At 39.8% G+C, this 21,051-nt stretch overlaps 1 protein-coding gene across 1 annotated transcript in view; it reads left to right on the top strand.

Moving 5' to 3' along the window:
• The window catches only part of IFTAP (intraflagellar transport associated protein), a 77,900-nt gene that overhangs the window by 38,154 nt on the left and 18,695 nt on the right, over positions 1-21,051 (top strand). Inside the window, 3 exon segments of the mRNA XM_021083175.2 lie at positions 4,075-4,229; positions 5,593-5,664; positions 7,008-7,074. Coding sequence (XP_020938834.2) covers positions 4,075-4,229; positions 5,593-5,664; positions 7,008-7,074 — 294 coding nt within the window.

Below are 21,051 nucleotides of genomic sequence, written 5' to 3'. Positions count from 1 at the left end.
TGGTATCAAAAGAAAATTGAAATTCCACTGCTTCAGAATAATGAAACCTTAAAAAAAAATAACAAACCTTTGTTTCATGTGTATTGAAGTTTTGACTCAGAAATGCCCAAAGAAACGCTCTTTCAGGTCTCAATAACCTACTTGTTCTCTGATATGTTGCCGTTAGATTTCTAAAGTGTATTGTGTTTGACACTTCTTTCAAAGCAGGAAACATTAGGGATAAGATGAAAGGGCAGAAAAGGACTCTGATGAAAAACAGAAGCAGAAGGAGATGAGAGGAACACTTGGGTGGCATGTTTGGACCGCCACCAGGATAACTCTGGGAAGCAGCATCTGGCTCTCTCATCAGGCTTTAGGCCACTTTGGATTCTGGGCTGTGCCAACATCTGCCATTTTGACATTATCATATTGAAAAAGAACACTTTTTCCCTATCTCATTCTGCCAAGAGATTTATTATTTGCTCTTTTTTTTTTTTTAAGTGATAAAAGCCTTTATAAGAAGCACTTCAGGGTCTTCGGAGTGATACAGTATGTATTCTTTTGAAACTGCTTTCAAGGTTTAGGAAGAAGGCTTAAACTGTCAGTTCAGTCAGGGAACAAGTTCTTTTCCGAATCTTTTGGCATTTTAAAAGGGAAATCTTTGTATTTATGAAAGAAAGGAGTTTTAAGAGTGAACAAGAAATTGTGTTAGATCCGAGACCTCAACATTAGTTCCACACCAGCATCAGAAGCTGGGACTTCGTTCTATTTTGCTCTTTATTTTGAAGGGGTTTTGTCTGGTCATGTCAGATAACCTGGTGTTTTATTAGAAATGGCAGAGGAGTACACCGAATGATTGTGAGAACAAATAGAACTTGTCCTTAGGAACATCTCTTCTTCCCAGACATCACTATGCTTTTCAAGTATTTAAGTCACTGGATGATTACAGTCGCGTTGTGCTGGGTACACAGTATTTTCTCAGGATGTACTAGATGTAGGTCGTGCTAGACTTAAAGGATAAACAGGGAGAACTGAAACTATTCCACCTCTTATCAGAACAGGGCACTGAAGAAGGACAGGTAGCCACCGGAAATCTTCTTGCCTCTAAATTTGATGAAGTTTGAGGAACCCTTTCATTCCTTCGGTTTCCAAGCCCTCCCAGGCCTGTCCTGCTCCACCCTGCTACCGTTGCCCATCTTTTCCCTGGGACTGATGATTTAGGACACTTTTGTGGCTGTAAAAGAGGAAGAAGTCAGGATAAGCCCCAAGACCATTTCATCCTCACTTCTCTGGTCTTTCATAGTGCTGGTTACTTCAGCAGTATTCTTCTTCTTCTTTTTAAAAAACGTACCATAATTTATTGATTCATTCTACTGCTGATAAACACTGGCTTGTTTCTGGTTTGGGGCTCTTACAAATACCAGTGCTGTGAACATCCTTAGACATATCTTTTGGCAAATTTACACACACATTTCTGTTGTGAATATATCAAGAAGAGAAATGGTTGAGTCCTAGGTATACAGATACTCTATTACATAGGTACTGCCTACAAACGAATAAGTTTGCCAGGGCTGTCATAATGAAGTAGGCGACTCATAACCACGACTAGAGTTAACCATCCAAAATGTATTATCTCACAGTGTTGGAGTCTAGAATTCCAAAATCAAGGTGTCGGCACAGTTGATTCCCTCTCAGGACTGTGTGGAAAGGGTCTGTTCAAGGTCTCTCCTTGGCTTGTAGATCTTCTTCCAATGTCTTCTAACATCATCTTCCCTCTACTTGTGTTGAAATTTTCCCTCTTTATAAGGACCCCAGTCATACCAGATTCAGGCCTACCCTAATGACCTCATTTTTCACTGATTCCATAGGCAATGGATGTATTTCCAAATTAGGTCACATTCTCCAGCAGTGTTCTCACCACCCTCCCGTCGCCTTACTTAGACCCTCAGCCCCTCCACCCCCAGCAGCCAAGTCTAGTGCTTCTTATCAAAGTTTCTAGGGATTTGCTGAGGCACAAGGTAGGGGTCACCTCTGCTAGTAGCAGCTAGTTAGAAACATGGGTGCTAGTGCAGGAAGCAGTAGAGAGTTGGCCTGAGCTGGTATTATTGACTAATAAAACCCTTTTACAGAAAAAGTGGTGCATTCAGTATTTGTGTTTTCCTTCTCTGGCTTTTGCACTAATATTGTAATCACACCGTGGGTTACGTTGTCTCTGCTCCCTAAGAGTATTTCTATGTTTTTTGTTTTGTTTTGTTTTTTTGTCTTTTTGCCATTTCTTGGGCCGCTCCCACGGCATATGGAGGTTCCCAGGCTAGGGGTAGAATTGGAGCTGTAGCCACCGGCCTACGCCAGAGCCACAGCAACGTGGGATCCAAGCCGTGTGTATACATGTGTCTACGACCTATACCACAGCTCAACACAGCTCACAGCTCAACACACCTCACAGCAACGCCAGATCCTTAACCCACTGAGCAAGGCCAGGGATTGAACCCACAACCTCATGGTTCCTAGTTGGATTCGTTAACCACTGCACCACGATGGGAACTCCTCTTTTTTCTATTTTATTCTTCTATTCTCTATGGCCTTTTCCCTTCATTTGCTCTGTTATTCTCAAATTCAGAGCACAGTGGTTGGGAAGGACTGGGTTCAAATCCCCATTCTGCTGCTTACCAGCTGCATAACTTTGAACAAATTACTTAATCTCTCTGTAGGCCTTGGTTTCCTCATCTGTAAAATGGGAATACTAATAATAGGTATCTCCAGGGCTGTTGTGAGGCTTAAGTGAGATTTACAAGGTGATCATAAAAGACTGCCTGACACTCAAATAAATGTTAACCCTTATTATCTATTTTAATATTTCTGCTAATATTAAAAATAATTTTATGCGTAAATCATTACCCCAGGGTAATCAACTACCAGCTCTTTACTGATAGCTGTGACCTCTCTCCCATATTTTAGCCAACATTTACAGCTGTCTCTGGGACATTTCCCTCACAGGCACTCAATTTGAAGAAAGTTTAATTCATCCTCTCATCTGAATTTATCCCCTACATATCTGTTAATGGTATCATGTTATCATAATTTTCTCTTAATTTAGGATGAATCTTAGACTCTTTCCTTATCCTAAAGACATAATCATGAATGTGCAAAGATTTAGTACAAAGGTATTGATTGTTTGTAGTTTTAAATAGTTGAGAATAGGAGTTCCCGTCGTGGCGCAATGGTTAGCGAATCCGACTAGGAACCATAAGGTTGTGGGTTCGATCCCTGGCCTTGCTCAGTGGGTTAACGATCCAGCGTTGCCGGGAGCTGTGGTGTAAGTTGCAGACGTGGCTCGGATCCTGCGTTGCTGTGGCTCTGGCATAGGCCGGTGGCTACGGCTCCGATTCAACCCCTAGCCTGGGAACCTCCATATGCTGCGGGAGCGGCCCAAGAAATAGCAAAAAGACAAAATAAATAAATAAATAAATAAATAGTTGAGAATAGTAATTGGTTAAACAAACCATGTTAAATATATACAGTGGGATTCTCTATAATCATTAAAATTACACTGAAGAATATGCAGTAATATAGAAAAGAAACATGGCTGTCAGGTTGATGTATAATATGGTGCATAGAGTCCATTTCCATTTAATTTTTATGTTTATGGATACATAGTTAAAAGATGAGAGAAATAGCCACTGAAAAATTTTTGTTGCAGTTTTTTTTGCCTTGTAGGATTATGAGTGATACTCTTAATTTAAATTTTTCTCTCATAAACTGGTAAAAATTATCTGTACATTGCTCTCTTATAAAGAAAAGAAACCCCTCAAATTTAGAAAAAAAAATGAGATAGGTAAGGTCTAAGAGTCATGCAAATACTATGCTTTATTGACCTTTTAACAATGGCTTCTTGAAAATGTATATTTGTTGAATAATAAGTGAAATAGTGTTATTTTTCTGTGCACTAAAAATAACTTTATAAGTTAAATGCCTCAGTTTGTAGATTTCTTTGAGAAGTATTTTTTGTTTGGAAGGAAGATTCTTAATAAACACAAAGTAAAGTAGACTAGATATGGTAGGTGTTTTCTAATATTATGTAATTTTTTATTTCAGATAATGTGACCAAAAGAGGAGACTTTGGAACCATTTCTTCTGAAAACACATTTACTTCAATAAAACCTACTCATCGAAATGAACCAAAAGATCACCATTTTAGAAATAAAGCCACCTTTCTTCGTACTTCATCACAGTGTTCAGAAGAGGAACAGGTAATACCGTAGCACATTTACAGAAGGAGTTGGAGGGAAAAAAAAAAAAACATTTATCATAAATTAAAAAAAAAGAGATTGTAAGAATATAAACATTAGACACTTGTTGGATCAGTAACTCAGACTCCTAATTCTAGAAGGAGTGCCCTTGGGATACTTTATTGAAAATCATTTCATGATTTCAGCAGCTGCATTTATGATGGTAACTTGGTCATCTCCAATTTCTGTTAAAAGCATCTTAAGGCTCTGCCATCTACAGATTTTTTTTGAAAGTATGTCTATACTTTAACATGTTTCCTGTTCCTTTTTATAACTCTCTGTGTAAATGCGAGTTTCTTTTACATGTCCTGGATTCATGTCTTTCAGTTTTAAAGTAGAATATAATATCTTGATTTTTTCCAAGATTTGGTTAGTAAATAAATGTTAGATGCTCTCTTCCTAATCTTTAAGATTTCACTGGCTATATTCACATTCTCTTTAGTTCTGGTTTTTAACTATCAAGGAACCCGAGTGGAAGCTATTCTATTTTTTTTTTAAGCTATTTGAATTTTTATTTTCTATCTCATCATGTTTTCCTTGTGGTATTGTAGATAGAATTGTATATGAGATTGTGGCTTTATGCAAGGGGAAAAAAATCTCCATGTTAGAAAGGTGTTTGTATGCAATGAAGGACTATAATTCTTTAGTTCCATAACTTGTTTCCAGTGAGATGATTATGGGACAAGAACATTTTTTTCCTAGAGGGTTCACTCTCTACTGGCAATCATTGGCAATGGGAATTACATTTTCTATTAGTCTTTTTTCTTTTTTGGCTGCATCTGTGGCATGTGAAAGTTCCCACGCCAGGGACTGAATCCAAGCCACAGCTGTGACCTGCACGACAGCTGCAGCAATGCTGGGTCCTTAGCCCACTGCACCATAGAGGGAACCCTTATTGAGTCTTTAACCAGCATATAAAGGCAAAGAATTATTCCTTGGTATTTCTTCCTAATAAGTTGAAAATCTTGTATTAGCATTCTCTGATTTGTCCTTCAGAGGTTCATTGGGATGGGATGGGAGTTGGGGTAATGAGGTGGGGAGTGTTCCTATTTTACACATGAGAAAACTGAGGTGAAATAATTTACTCTAGTTTGCACTGTGCATAGGTCTAGAGGACAGAAGTAGAAGTCAAACCTCCTGAAAACTATTCCCTGACCACTGCTATGACTTGGTGAATCTGGTCCATCATGCATAGCTAATTAACAAACACCAGAAGGGGAGTTTTATCACCTGAAGAGCTACAACACCAGCTCCTTTATTTTCATTTGTTTCATTTTCCCATCAATATGTCCTCAAATTTTTTTTTTTTTTTTTTCCCTTCCAGATAGTGATAGATGAAGGCCAAAAAGTTGGCAGTTTCTTTCAAGGTTATCTGAATCGGGCAGGGGAAGTGAAGGTAAGACATAATTCAATTTTCTTCCATGGCCAAAACCCCAAAAAACGTAAAAATGGAAAAAAATCTCACAGGACTCATTTGCTGTCTTTCACGCAACATTGAAGAATTCAGCAGATTTGTCCTGATGGTTTTTTTTAAAAATTGGTGTTTAGGTGTCATAAACTATCCTTGATTAGCTGGGTACTGGATGTTTTTTTTCCAGAAAGCTTAATAAATAGAAGGGGTGCTTCAATAGAGAAACATGACTCTCATCCCCCTGAATATATACCATTAGGAGAAATGATAATATAACAGATTCTCTAGTTTTAGTACTGAAACCATCATATGGAAGATAAATTTTTGCTATCACTTGCATGTTAAAACATAACTGTGGTTATGTAGTTATAAGCAATGGATGCTGCCATTTAAAATTCCTATGTGAGAGCCATGGTCTGGCAAGTAGAAAGTGGGGAAGAAAGACTTAGGCTGTGTTTTGAACTCCAAAGATGAGATCTAAATTTATAATTTTACGGTATTTTGTTATGCACATATTTTAGGTCATAACATAAAAGGCATTTCGACCATTTTGCTTTTACTGGGTCTCCTTCATGCCAGTGGTGAAGTCATTTTCTTATTTACACTCTGATAGTCACCTGAGATGAATTAGTTCATGTCTGAGATGTTACCATTTTGTTCATCTAAAATGTCTCATTGTCAGCCTGCAGTGAAAAAGCCGTATTCCACGTGGAATACTTGTTCATTGAAATGCTGCTGTTGTGTCTGTAAAGGTCATTTGCTCTGCTTTTTACCTTTGAAATAATTTTCAGTTTTATTTGCTCAAGAGAGAGAACACTTGATTTTTTTGCCCTGCTCACCTCTCTTGTGATTTACCTGGGGCAGGATGTTTCTGTTTTGAATGAACCTTCTCTCCTGCTTTCTTTGGAGTTCAGTGCACACACTGTTAGGATAATAGCCAGACCCACCACCATCATTTGCTTGAGAAGCAAAAGCAATAAAACAAACCCAAAAAAACAGAGACACTGTTTTAGACTGTCTTGGTGGTGGTATATACTCTGCGATAGAATCAGGAACAAAGTCCCTTTGCAAAAATTCTCCAGACTGTTTTTTCCCCTTCAGTATAAAGATCTTACTACGGTGCCTACAAAATCCAGGCCAGCTTCCACATGTTTCTGGGAAAGCACAGCAAACACAACGATATCTAGCTGGGACTCAAAAGTTCATGAGAAAAGTGGACTCAGTTGCTCACTTGAGTATTGTGAAAGTGGATTAATTAATTGATTCTTAATAGTATTTTCCCCTCTGGGTCCAAAAAATGCATAAATATGATGTTAATTCTTTTCTAGGTAGATAATTTCCTAGAGTTAGAAGATTTGGACATGGATGAAGAGATTAAGCCCCAAATGAGCAAGGGTATGGTTTCTGTTTCCTTTCTACACTGCTTGACATCTTTCTAGAAACTACCTCGAATAAGACTTTAGACAGCTTACCCCCCACTGGAAATCTTTACCTCTGCCTTCCCTGAGATGGGGGAGAACTAGAGTCCTGCAATCTCTTTTTTGATAACAAAGATTTCAGGCAAAAGGCCAAACAAAGCTTGTTGCAGGCGATAAACTCTTTGCTCTTAAACGAAATAAAGGTGTTCTCCCCCCAACCCCCATTTACCATATGATTGATTTTTGGATAATTGTCTCAAGTAGAGCCATTTAAGTCTAACCCTAATTTCTTAGAAGCACCATGTTGTAGATTGAGATTGTTTTGGGAGCTCCATTAAATATCAGTTGATTATAAAAATCCAAAAAAATTATCAGAATTGATCATAAAATAAACACAAAATAAAATCAAATCTTTGCTTTTATAAGTATTTATTAACCTGTAAACCAAACACTTAAAATTAAAGATACATTGTAAATGATTCTTCTAGGGCATTTTCCCACATGGAATGGGTGAGAGAGACTTGCTGTTAGTCTACTGATGTTTATGCAGATGAGGCCTTTTTCTTTTCCTGGTTAGTACATCTATGTAAGCATAGGTATCCTTTGTTGCTCAAAAGTGCTTTGAAATATGTTCAAAATCAGAGTTAATTGTTTTGAAAACTCTCATTCCTAATTTAATATGCGAGAATATCTCAACATTAGCATTAAATGTTAGGGAAAGGGCAGTTTCATGGGGCTTGGTTGTTGGTGTTTGTAGTCATTAGATGGCCATAACCAGGGATTATGGTCATTACTGTTGGGGGCAGTGGCTTCTTTATAATCACATGGGCGTTGAAGTGCAGAGTGTGGTTGGTTTGGGGATAGCCCCTGTCTATAACTCGGCTGTATAAGCCTCTGCTTTGGCTTCTCTGGTCACCTGAATTTGAGAAGCTTTGATAATTGGAGGCCATTAACATTTTTCTTCTGCTTCCAAACATCACACTACCCCACGAAGGGATTATTTCTCAATCACCCTATTAAATAGTAGACTTTGTAGATTTTTTTTTTCCTTCTGTATTTGATTCAAGTGAGATCAGAAATCTAAGGGAATCTCAGACTCCTGGGAGAGGTTCTCTTAAATTGAATGCCTTAGGCAGCTCTGAATTTCTTTATAAGAGCAGTTTAGGGACTCCGATTGGATTAGAAGGGATAGCTAAGGACTTAAGAGGCCAAGTTTTTAGAGCCACCACACTGTTTCTGGGTTTTGAGTGATTTGGGGAGAGGGAGCAGATTCCTAGGTCCTGCTCCCAAGAAAGAGTCTAATTCAGAAAGTCTTTTATGGCATCTAGTGGCCTGCATTTTTAACCACTACCCCAGGGATTCTGATATAGTTCATCCTTGGATGACACTTGGAGGCACAAGATTCCAGTCTGCATGTAGTACATTTGCAGGGTAAAATTAATTTCATAAGAGGGCACAAAAGTGCATGGGTTGGGGAATTTTTATGGTTTATATTTCTTGTTTCCTGCCAGTAATGAGAAAGTCTGTATACTGACATAATCCTACACGGCCAGCAAATCCGGTTTTGGCCATATCAATCTTTTAAATCAGTTTTCTTTACCATTTTCATTATTTTCACATGTTTTCTTTATTTTTTTTTTTTTTTTTTTTTTTTTTTTTTTTTTTTTTTGTCTTTTTGTCTTTTGTCTTTTTGTCTTTTGTTGTTGTTGTTGTTGCTATTTCTTGGGCCGCTCCCCGCGGCATATGGAGGTTCCCAGGCCAGGGGTTGAATTGGAGCTGTAGCCACCGGCCTACGCCAGAGCCACAGCAACGCGGGATCCGAGCCGCGTCTGCAACCTACACCACAGCTCACGGCAACGCCGGATCGTTAACCCACTGAGCAAGGGCAGGGACCGAACCCGCAACCTCATGGTTCCTAGTCGGATTCGTTAACCACTGCGCCACGACGGGAACTCCAGTTTTCTTTAAACATTTTTAAAGTTATTTTTTAAAATTACCAGATCTATTCCTGTTGTTTAAAAGAACTGCATAGAAATCTCACTAGTATGATTTTTCCAGAAATCAGATAACAGACAGTCTTGTTTGTGTATGAAAGCTTACCGAGGCTGAACCAGGTCCTAGAGGACTTGAATGAGCTAGTCAGGACCTTCCCATGTGTAAAATAATGTGAAAAGCCAAGGCTGAAAAGCAATCCAGGTTTCAATGATCTATTCCAATTACCAAAAAGACCACCAAGCTTCACAATTTTCATAATGCACAATCTGGATCATTTGAGAGAAAAAAAAAGATAGCTGTGCCAAGGTGAATTTTTGTTTGGGTCTAATTTGTATTACACTTCAGGAATGTGAGCAGAAGGCAAATATTTATATCAGATGGGAAATGTGACATTTTAAATAGGCAAGTTGCTTGTATTATTTTGGCAGCTGAGAGGTTTACTGATTAGATTCTTTGTTATTGTTTAAGCAACAAATTTGCCTGGGGCCACAAGGAAGTTGAGTTGCGTATTGTTTTTCTACCACTGACTTCATTTGTTCACCTTTCTCATTTTCATAAATATCTTCCAAGATTCAGGCACTTGATTCTGTCGTGGTACTTGGAGTATTGTTTTGGCAGCCTAGGTAGAAACAGTTTTTCCGTACAGCCCACTCAGTGCAGTGTGATTGGACAGTTGTCCGAGGGAACCTTGGCCACAAAATTTGGTGCTCTGTGTTTATCTGGCATCAGATTTACAGTTTTTTCCTTCTTTGAACTTGAGATAAGATAGTTAACTTGTTGGTTGGTTACTATCAGGCTCTAGGCTGTTTTCCAGAAAAATTATTATTTGGAATAGGTATTAGTTAATTATGCTTCAGACATTAGGTAGCAAGAATCTTCTGGTCCTCTTCATTATCCTCCCTCGCCCCCCACTTGGCCCAGCCTGTTCTCTGGATGAGTGCAATAGGTTAAAGAGACTTTTTTGAGGTCTAGTTTTCAGAATTATACTGTCTTATACAAGTTTCTTGACCAGTGGGTGTGCTTATGCTGTGGTTGATTGTGTTGGATGAAAATGGGCAACTGATTACTGCTCAAATGTTGGCAGCCTTATTTGATTTTCATTTTTAAGCTCTCCAGTACGCCCAATTCTAATGAAGTCGTCAGTCTTTCTTTTAGATAAAATTCTTTCCTTATCTCTAATTTTAGGCAGCTTTATGTAGCCCATGGATGATTTGGGCTCTTATTCAACAGTTATTTCACAACTGTGACTGGATCCTGTAATATAATAAAGAATAAAAAAATCTGGTTCCTGTCCTCATGGAAATTCATAGTTTATTGGAAGAGTCAACATCATCCAGATAATTACATATTGTTCTTGATCTCACAAGAGCATATAGCAGGGGAATTTAATTTGTCTGTGGATCAAAGAAAGCTCTGAGAGCTTGAGATCTAAACGATGAGTAACTATTAACTAGGCGAGGGGGTAATGTGCGGCTGAGGAGTAAGTAGGAGAATCAGGAATAGCATAAGGAACAGCATGTGCAAAGGTCCTGAGTGAGGAGAAGATGGCATATTCACTCAACTTAGAGTTTAGGCATTTCATTTGTTTTACACCGAAGACTATTAAAAGTCATTCTTTTATTGCTTAGAAGATAACTAAAAACAATGAAAGAGAAAAATCCTTGCTTCAAAATATTCCTCTATCACTTTCTTACTCCAATTTTTTTTTTAATGTGCAAATTTAACCATCTATGAAATTCCAGCTTGAAAGCCATGTTAACCAGAAAGGTTTCCACTCCCTTCCTGAGAAGAGAACAGAATTGGGAAGATAATTCTGCCCTTTCAATCATTCGCCTATTTCTCCCCAAGGGAAAAGGAACGGACTATCTATTAAGAGAGATTGGGTAAAAAAATGTATGTATTTGGACGAACGCTTCTGTTTCTTCTTCTGGGCTCATGCTTCTTGGAAGGTGTATGTCCTCTCTTTTGTCCCTGTGCCACCTTTCTTGTAGTAGACACACTTTAGATGGGGCCTGGGCCTGCCTTACGCAGGGGTTTTCAACCTGAGAGTTACATTGTCAACACTTGAGCTTAAAAAAAAAAAAGGCAATACCTGGATCTTGCTTTTGGAATTCCTTTTCCAGTGCTCTGGTGTGTGTCTTGGGCATAGGCAGTTTTTAAAGCAACCCAGGTGATTCTAATGTGCCTTTGAACCTGAGAACCATCTCTAGACAGATGTCTGGAGGTATCAGTCTCTAAGCCCCAACTCTAAGGGTTCTGGGGGTATGACTCGATTCCCCTTATACATGGCTGGATGCAAGCCAGCTGTGTGGACTCCCTCTCAGGTGGGATAGTCCAAAGTCTATACTTGGGAGAAAGCTTGATAAATAAGAGGCCTAATTGGTAAAGCAGGAGAAGCTCCATTTTCAAATTCAGCTCCATTAGTTAATAAAGCTTATATATATTTTTTTATTTTTATTTTTCAGTGAGAATTGCAATGATTTTTAATATTTACTTATTTTGCTTTTTAGGGCCACACCTGTGACATATGGAGGTTCCCAGGCTAGGAGTCTCAAATCAGAGCTATAGCTGCTGGCCTACGCCACAGCCACAGCAATGCAGGATCTGAGCCGTGTCTGCAACCTACACCACAGCTCATGGAAACACCAGAGCCTTAATGCACTGAGCAAGGCCTGGGATCGAACCTGCAACCTCATGGTTCCTAGTCGGATTCATTTCTGCTGCACCCTGAGGGGAACTCCTATAAAGCTTATGTTTTAATCCCCATCTTTTTGACTTCTGTGTATATTTTTCTTTTATTTCTGTACTTAGAGATGGAGGAATATGATTTATTGTCACTGTCAAATGCCAACACTACTTACGAAGTAAGTCTTCCCTGATCTTCCACCTTCTTCTTGGATGAGCAGGAATCTTCCTCCTTTTACACTTTCACTTTTATTTATTCTGAAAGTTTTTTTTTTTTTTTTCCCTCAGAGTAGGTTTTAGTTAATGTATCTCATGAAAGGGGCATATGGTCTATACTTACACATCTGTACATACATGCACACACACATATTCTAATACTTTGTCCTTTAATTGGAGTATTTCATTTATTTATTTTATTTTTGTCTTTTTAGGGCTGTACCTGTGGCATATGGAAGTTCCCAGGCTAGGGGTCGAATCGGAGCTGTAGCTGCCGGCCTGTACCACAGCCACAGCATTGCAGGATCTGAGCTGCATCTGCAACCTATAGGACAGCTCACAGCAATGCCAGATCCTTAACCCACTGAGCGAGCTCAGATGGAACCCACATCCTCATGGATGCTATTTGGGTTCCTTACTACTGAGCCACGACTGGAACTCCCTTAGTTCATTTATATTTAATGTAGTTGCTGATATGTTTCGGTTTAAATCTGTTACTATTTTGTTTCCTACTCTCTTGCCAGTTGTATGTTCTTTTCTTCTCTCATTTTTCGCCTAGTTTGGATTAATCAAGTTTTATTGTATTTTTATTTAATTGTTCTCTATCTTTGCTGGGTAGAGAATTCTAAGTTTGTGATTATTTTTAGCATTTTATTTGTTTTTAGTTTTAATTTTTAAATGTTATTTTCATTTTTTAATTTTTGGCTGCCCCATGACATATTGGTTTTTGGAGCCAGGGATCAGATCTGAGCCACAGTTGAGGTCTAAGCCACAGCTGTAGCAGCGCCAGATCCTTAACCCACTGTACCAGGCCAGGGATGAAACCTGTGTCCCAGGGCTCCCAAGATGCCTCTGATCCCATTGCGCCACAGAGGGAACTCATCTTTTAGCATTTTAAAGTCATTATTCTATTCTTTTATGGTGTTACTTTTTCCTGCATTGAAAACTATTGAAAAACCAAGTGTCAATCTGATTGTTGTTCATTTGAAGATAATATGTTTTTTCACCTCATTGATTACTTTAGGATTTTCTCTTTGTTTTTGTTTTTAAGTAATTTCACTGTGCCTTGGCCTTTTTGCATTTGCATTTATTCTGCTTGGAGTTTATAAAGTCTTGTAAATGTTGAGAAATTCTCAACTGTTACGTCTTCAAATATTACCTGTGCCCAGACCTTTTCACCATGCCCCACTTATCTCTGATGCTCTTTCCTGCATTTGCCATCCTTTTTCCTTTTCTTTCTTTCTTCAGTCAGAATATTTTCTACTGTCTATGTTTTAGTTCAATAATCCTTTATTGAATTGTATCAGATATGATGTTGAAGCCACCACTATTTCAGTAATTATAATTTTCAAGAGATCTGGAATGTCTATTTTTATAGATTGCAGTTCCTTGCCCAAAGGCTCCATTTTTATAATGTATTTTTTTTGGAACATATAATCAGTTATTATAAAGTTTATGTCTCATAATTCTAGTACCTGAGATGTCCAGTGGATTCATTTATATAGTTTTCCGTTTTGATCTTTTGTCTTTGTATAGTTGTAATTTTTGTTTGAATGCTGAACATCATATATACAATATTACATAGGGAAGAAAAAGATGGTGGCAGAGGGAGTAGGATGTGAGCTCACCTACTCCCACAAATCATTGAAAATCCATCTACATGTGGAACTCTTTGCCCAGAAATTTTGCTGAATGCTGACAAAAAAATCCAGGATTCCAATAGAAAAAGAAAAACTTCATGAAACTGGGTAGGACAAAAGGAAGAAGAAAAACAAAAAAAAAAAAGGAGAAACAAAGCACGTCAGGACCTGCACCTCTGAGAGGGAGCCGGCAAAGGAAAAACAAAAAAACAAAAAAAAACAAAAACAAAACTGCACACCCTGGAAAGTCCCCACACCAGGAAGGAGACCAGCTGAGACAGAGGGAGAACTTGGGAGTGTTGGAGGAGAACACAGCAATCAGTGTAAAGCACTTCAAATGGAAATGGAGTGTCACTGCCCTGTACTTCCCAACCTTAAGCTGGGGCAGACGGGGGCCAGGAACTGAAACTCCAGCTTTGGAGAGTGGACTCAGACAGAAGGCTGGGGCTGGCTATGTGGGGAAAAACTAGGATTGGTAGCATGGAGAGAGCCTGGAGGGACTGCGGTCTAGAGTGACCACATTTGAAGCTGAAAGCAGAGGAATTCTGGTCGGGCTTGGAGGCTTAGCACCATTGTTAGGGGGGTGCTGGAGAGAAGGGGCAGGATCTACCACTGTAACCTTACCCCCGGCTAGAGCTCTCATACTGCAAGATCCCACAGTCTGAGCATACAGCCCTTAAGGCTTCAGAGAAAGTGGAGCAAGTGGGGGGAACCCTTGGAGGAGATGGAGGGAACTAGGGAATAGCACAATCGGCATGACCCCAGCCAGCAGCTGGGTGGGGGAACACTGAAGTGATTGTTGTAACAGTGCAGAAGCCTCAGAGTTCCTGTCGTGGCTCAGTGGTTAGTGAATCCGACTAGGAACCATGAGGTTGCAGGTCCGATCCCTGGCCTTGCTCAGTGGGTTAAGGATCCGGCGTTGCCGTGAGCTGTGGTGTAGGTTGCAGATGTGGCTCAGATCCGGTGTTGCTGTGGCTCTGGTGTAGGCTAGTGGCTACAGCTCCAATTGGACCCCTAGCCTGAGAACCCCCATACGCTGCGGGAGCGGCCCAAGAAATGGCAAAAAGACCAAAAAAAAAAGAGTGCAGAAGCCTCAGGGGATTGAGGATGGCCCAGTGTGCGGGTGGAGAGCTGCATTTTCCCTAGAGGACAGAAGGTGATTTTTGGAAACAGCTCAGATGGTCAGGATTCTGCAGAAGGCCCCCTGAGCAGATGGTGAGCTGCAATTTGCATAGGGGGTGGAGAAAATTATTTTGGAAACTGTGAAAGATCCTGGGTCCTGGGAGTCAGCAGAGGGCCTTCTGGGCTGGCACAGAGCTGAAATTTACCTGGGGGGTGGAGAAAGGTTATCTCTGAAGTAGTGTGGAGGGGTGAGATTCTGCAAGGGGCCTCCTGGGCGGGTTCAAAGCCGAGATCTCCCTAGAAGGAGCATCCTGAACTGAGGGAGAGCTGCATATTACCTAGGGGGGCAGAGAAAGTTATTTCTGAAGCAGCGTGGAGAGGCAGGACTCTGCAAGGGGCCTCCTGGGAGGGCACAGAAACTTATTTGTCTAGGGGATGGAGAAAGCTATCTGGGAAGCAGTGCAAAGGATTCTGGAAATGCACAGTGGCCTTCTGGGCAGGTGAAGAGCTGTGAAAAGCCCATTGAACTGGTAAATGTATTTCAGAAACAGTGCAAAAGAGTCACAAAAGGGAGTCACAAAAGGCCTGGTAGGTGGGTGAAGGTGTGGAGAAAGTGAACTTGGAAACAGCACAAAGGATCCTGAGAGTCACAAGAGGCCAGGTGGGCAGGTGGAAAACCTCAAATGGCCCAGTGAAGGGGCAAAGTGAACCTGGAAACAATGCACACAATCCAGGAGACACAAACAGCTCAGCAGATTGGTAGCGTGATCTTGGGAATAGCACAAGCTCTGTGATACCTGCCAACAATCAAGCAGGGGACCATGGAAGCAGCATATGTTGCACGGCTAGCCAAAGGAGCTGAAAGAGGCCCAGTGGCACCCATTTTTACTTTGTAGCAGGTACAGGGAGCACTCGTCCATCTGCCTGGTAGGAGGAGGGACTGCTGGAATGGTGCATGCCTGACAGCCTCAGAGGAAGCCTTTTAGCAACAGTTAGGGGGCAACCCCTGCCTCTGGAGCTACAGAGAACACACCCTTGAGTGCCTGCCCCCTCAGCTACAGAGAGCAGTCCCTAGAGACTCCCTGACAAAAGGAGGGACTGTAGAATCAATGCTGACACTGCTAGTTATATGAAACCATCCTGAGAGCTACCTGGAAGCAGGAGGGAGGTCGCAGGAGGCAGTCCTGACCACCCCACCACCACCACCACAAAAACAATCCTGTGAACCATGATCCACTGCTAACACTCACGTGTTACTAACAGCCACCCAGCTTCAGGGGAGTTAGCGTAATACCAGCACTCCCATCACATGTTCTAGGTACATGTGAGCCACTATTACCCTGGAGAACTCCAGGATGAGGCAGCAGCTGCTTCATCTACATACCCGTCATCAATGGGCCAATAAATGCAGAAAGTTAGACATTATGAGACAAGAAAGAAATAGGTTTCAGGCAAAGGAACCAGAAAAAGCACAAAAACAACTAAATGAAGAGGACATACATAGTCTATCTGAAAAAGAATTCAGAGTAATGATATGTAAAGATGATCCAAGACCTTTGAAAAAAATGGAGACACAGAGAAGTTATGAGAAATGTTTAACAAAGAACTAGAAGACCTAGAGAACAAGAAAACTAAGATGGACAGCACAATATCTGAAATGAAGAACACTGGAAGGAATCCACAGCAGGAAAATGAAGGCAGGAGAATGAATAAGTGACGTGGAAGACAGAGTAGTGGAAATCACTGCCACAGAAAAAAAGAAAAGGAATGAAAAGAACTGAGGAGAGTCTAAGAGCTCTCTGGGACATCGTTCAATGTACCAACATTCCCATTGTAGGGGTTCCAGAAGGAGAAGAGAGAGAGAAAGGGCCAGAGAAAGTATGAGAAGAGATTATAGCTGAGAACTTCCCTAATGTGGGAAAGGAAATGTTCACGTTGAGGAAGCACAGAGGATCCCACACAGGATAAACCCAATGAGAAACACAGCAAGACACTTACAAATCAAACTGACAAAAATTAAATACAAAGAAAAAATATTAAAAGCCATGAGGGAAAAAACAAGTAACATACAAAGGAACCCCTATAAGAATAAGCTGATCTTTCAGCAGAGACTCTGCAACCTGGAAGGGAGTGGCGAGATGTATTTAAGGTGATGAAAGGGAGGAACCTAGAACCAAGAGTACTATACCCAGCAAGGCTCTCATTCAGATTCGATGAAGAGCTTGAAAGCTTTTCAAACAAGCAAAAGCTACAAGAATTCAGCACCTCCAAACCAGCTGTACAACAACTACTAAAGGAACTTTTCTGAGCAGAAGAGAAAAAGCCACAATTAGAAACAAGAAACTTTCAAATGAGAAAACTCACTGGTAAAGACAAAGATGATATAAAGGTAGAAAAGCACCCATTGACAAATATGATATCAAAACTTGCAGGCAGGAGAAGAGGAGAAGACAAATGCAGAACATTGAAAGTGCATTCGAAAATAAGAGAACCACAACCCAAAAGAATTCTGTATACACATAGGTGGTCATATCCAAATCTAATAGGAAGCACAAACCAAAAATTGTAATAGACACACACCTAAAAAAGAAAAAGCAATGCAAACAACACTAAAGATAGTCAGCAAATCAAGAGACGACATCAAGAGAAGGAAAGAAGAAAAAAGACCCAAAGTAACAATTCAAAGCAGTTAACAAAATTGCAATAAAACATACTTATCCATAGTTACACTGAATGGAAATGTACTAAATGCTCCAACCAAAAGACATTGTGGATATAAAAACAAGTGGTATATATATATATGCCGTTTACAAGAGACCCACTTCAGACCCAGGGACACATGCAGACTGAAAGTGAGGGGATGGAAGAAGATATTACATGCAAATGGGAATCAAAGGAAAGCAAGACTAACGATATGTGTATCAGTCAAATAGACTTTAAAATAAAGAAAGCACAAGAGACAAAGATGTACACTACATAATGATCAAAGGATAAATCCAAGAAGATATAACAATTGTAAATATATATGCACTGCCGAGACCAGCTCAGCAGGTGAGGGCTGAAGAAGGGGTGCTGTGAAACTGAAGAAAAAGTTAACATAAAACAAGACACAGAGACATCTATCTTAATTAAAGGTGGGAATGGGGGACTCAGGGTCTGAGGGACCAAGAGCACCTCCTCAAGGAACCACACTGCTTTTATTGTGCTCCTGAGGATTACATCAAGTGAGGAGGAGGCTATAGATGCAGAATATAGTTTTTTTAAATTATTTTAAAAGTCACACAGCTGTAGATGGTTAATCTTTTATTCTGACCTTTAGGCATTTAGTAGTCATTAGCATTTGAGGAAGCTTGGTGTTAGCTGTCTATGCATAGCATCTAGAGAATAATCATTGTGCTTCTGCAAACAGCATGCCTATCTGCTGGCAACTTGCAATCTGGGTGTGCCTAGGTTTGCCCCTCATTCTCTGCTAATGCATATTCTGCTAACAACCGCTCATAAACCCCTGGGGCCGTGAGGTTCCTCTCTCTCTTACTTTAACAGGACATATCATGCTGTGCAAACGACGTGCCAATCTGCACAGGTTGGGCATGCCTAGACCAACATATTATGTCCTCATTCAGCTGACCACACGAATAACTTATGGCTTTTGGTCTTTGTTTTTAATCTTAAGTTATTTACCAGCACTGCGACTGTTTTTCAAGCAGGAATATGGGGTAAAGTAAAGCAGGACAAGATGGAGTTTTCAGCATAGAAAATAGGAGCAAAGAGGCTAAGAAAGGATTGTAGAAACATGTCTCCCAACAATGCACCTAACATAGGAGCACCTCAATATGTAAGGCAACTGCTGACAGCCATAAAAGGAGAAATCAACAGCAACACAATAATAGTGGGTGATTTTAACACCCCACTTACATCAAGAGACAGATCATCCAAACAGAGAATCAACAAGGAAACACAGGCCTTCAATGACACTGTAGACCAGACAGATTTAACTCATGTTTGTAGAACATTTCATCCCAAAGCAGCAGAATATACATTCTTCTCAAGTGCACATGGAATAGTCTCCAGGATAGATCACATATTGGGCCACAGACCAAGCCTTGATAAATTTTAAAAAGTTGAAATTATCCCATGTAGTTTCTCTGACCACAATGCTATGAGACTAGAAATCAACTACAAGAAAAAAAAAAACAAAAACAAAAACAAAAAAACAAAAAACACAAACTCCTGGAAGCTAAACAATATGCTACTGAACAACCAATGAATTATTGAAGAAATCAAAGAGGAAATCAAAAGATACTTAGAGATAAATGACAATGAAGATATAACAACTCAAAACCTATGGGACACAGCAATAGATGCAGGAAAGGCTTTTAACAAAATTCAACACCCTTTTCTGATAAAAACTCTCCAGAGAATGAGCAGAGAGGGAACCTACCTCAACATAATAAAAACCATATATGAAAAAACCCCAACTGGAGTTCCTGTTGTGGTTCAGCAGTAACGAACCCAACTAGTACCCATGAGAATGCAGGTTTGGCCTCACTCAATGGGTTAATGATCCGGCATTGCTGTGAGCTGTGGTGTAGGTTGCAAATGTGAATTGGATCTGGCATTGTTGTGGCTGTGGCACAGACTGGCAGCTGCAGCTCCCCTAGCCTGGGAACTTCCATATGCTATAGGTGTGGCCCTAAAAAAAAAAAAGGAAAACCCACAGCTAACATCATTCTCAATGGTGAAAAATTGAAAAGATTTCCTCCAAGATCAGGAACAAGACAAGGATGTCTACTTTCACCACTATAACTCAACACAGTTTTGGAAGTCCTAGCCATGGCAATCAGAGAAGAAAAATAAAAGGAATCCAAATTGGATAAAGAGAAATAAAACTATCGCTGTTTGCGAATGACAGGATACTATACCTAGAAAACCCTAAAGACAGCACCAGAAAACTGTTCGAACTCATCAATGAATTTGGCAAAGTTGCAGGCTACAAAATTAACACACAGAGATCAATCGCATACCTATATACTAACAATGAAAGAGCAGAAAGAGAAATCAGAGAAACCATCCCACTTACCATCACATCAAAAAGAATAAAATACCTAGAAATAAACCTACTTAAAGAGAGAAAATACCTATACTCTGAAAACTATGAGACACTGATGAAAAAAAAAAAAAAAGATCAAAGTGACACAAACAGAAGGAAAGATATACCATGCTCTTGGATTGGAAGAACCAATGTTGTCAAAATGAATATACTACCCAAGGCAATCTACAGATTCAGTGCAATCCCTATCAAATTACCAAGGACATTCTTCACAGAACTAGAACAGAGTATTTTAAAATTTGTATGGAAACACTAGAGAACCAGAATAGACAAAACAATACTGAAAAAGAAAAATGAAAATGGAGGAATCAAGCTTCCTGACTTAAGACAATACTATAAAGCTAGTTATCAAAACAATATGGTACTGGCACAAAAGAAGAAATATAGATCAATGGTACAGGACAGAAAGCCCAAATAAACTCAATCACCTATGGTCAACTAATCTGTGACAAAGGAGGCAAGAACATACAGTAAAAGAAAGGTAGTCTCTTCAATAAATGGTGCTGGGAAAACTGGAAAGCTACATGTAAAAGAAAGAAATTAGAACACTAATACCATACACAAAAGTAAACTCAAAATGGATTAAATACCTAAATATAAGGACAGTTACTATAAAACTCCTAGAGGAAAACATAGGAAGAATATGACATAAACCACAGCAACATCTTGTTTGCTCCATGTATTAGCATAATGGCAATAAAGACACAAATAAACCAGTGGGACCTAATTAAACTCAAAAGCTTTTGCACAGCAAAGGAAACCATTAAAAAATGAAAAGATAACCCACAGAATGGGAGAAAATCTTTGCAAATGATGCAACAGACAAGGGCCTGATCTGTAGAATATGTGAACAACACATACAACTAACTCAACAACAAAAGAAAAACAACCCTACTGGAAAATGGGCAGAAGACCTAAATAGACATTTCTCCAAAGAAGACATCCATGTGCAACAGGCACATGGAAAAATGCTCAACATCACTAATTATTAGAGAAATGTAAATCAAAACTACAATGAGATACCTCCTCACACTAGTCAGAATGTCCATTATCAACAAGTCAACAAATAACAAATGCTGGGGAGGGTGTGGAGAAAAGGGTACCCTCCTTCACTGGAGGGGATGTAGATTGGTACAACCACTAGGGAAAACAGTATGGAGGTACCTCAGAAAACTATAGAACTATC

The sequence above is a fragment of the Sus scrofa genome, chromosome 2 (assembly GCF_054392235.1).
Source record: "Sus scrofa isolate SSC_HxYL_T2T_F1_AM1 chromosome 2, Sscrofa_HxYL_maternal_Yorkshire_Landrace_v2.0, whole genome shotgun sequence".
In the NCBI taxonomy this organism is placed as follows: Eukaryota; Metazoa; Chordata; class Mammalia; order Artiodactyla; family Suidae; genus Sus; species Sus scrofa.
The sequence above is the reverse complement of the archived record's forward strand: the minus strand, read 5'-3'. Positions and strand labels throughout refer to the sequence as shown.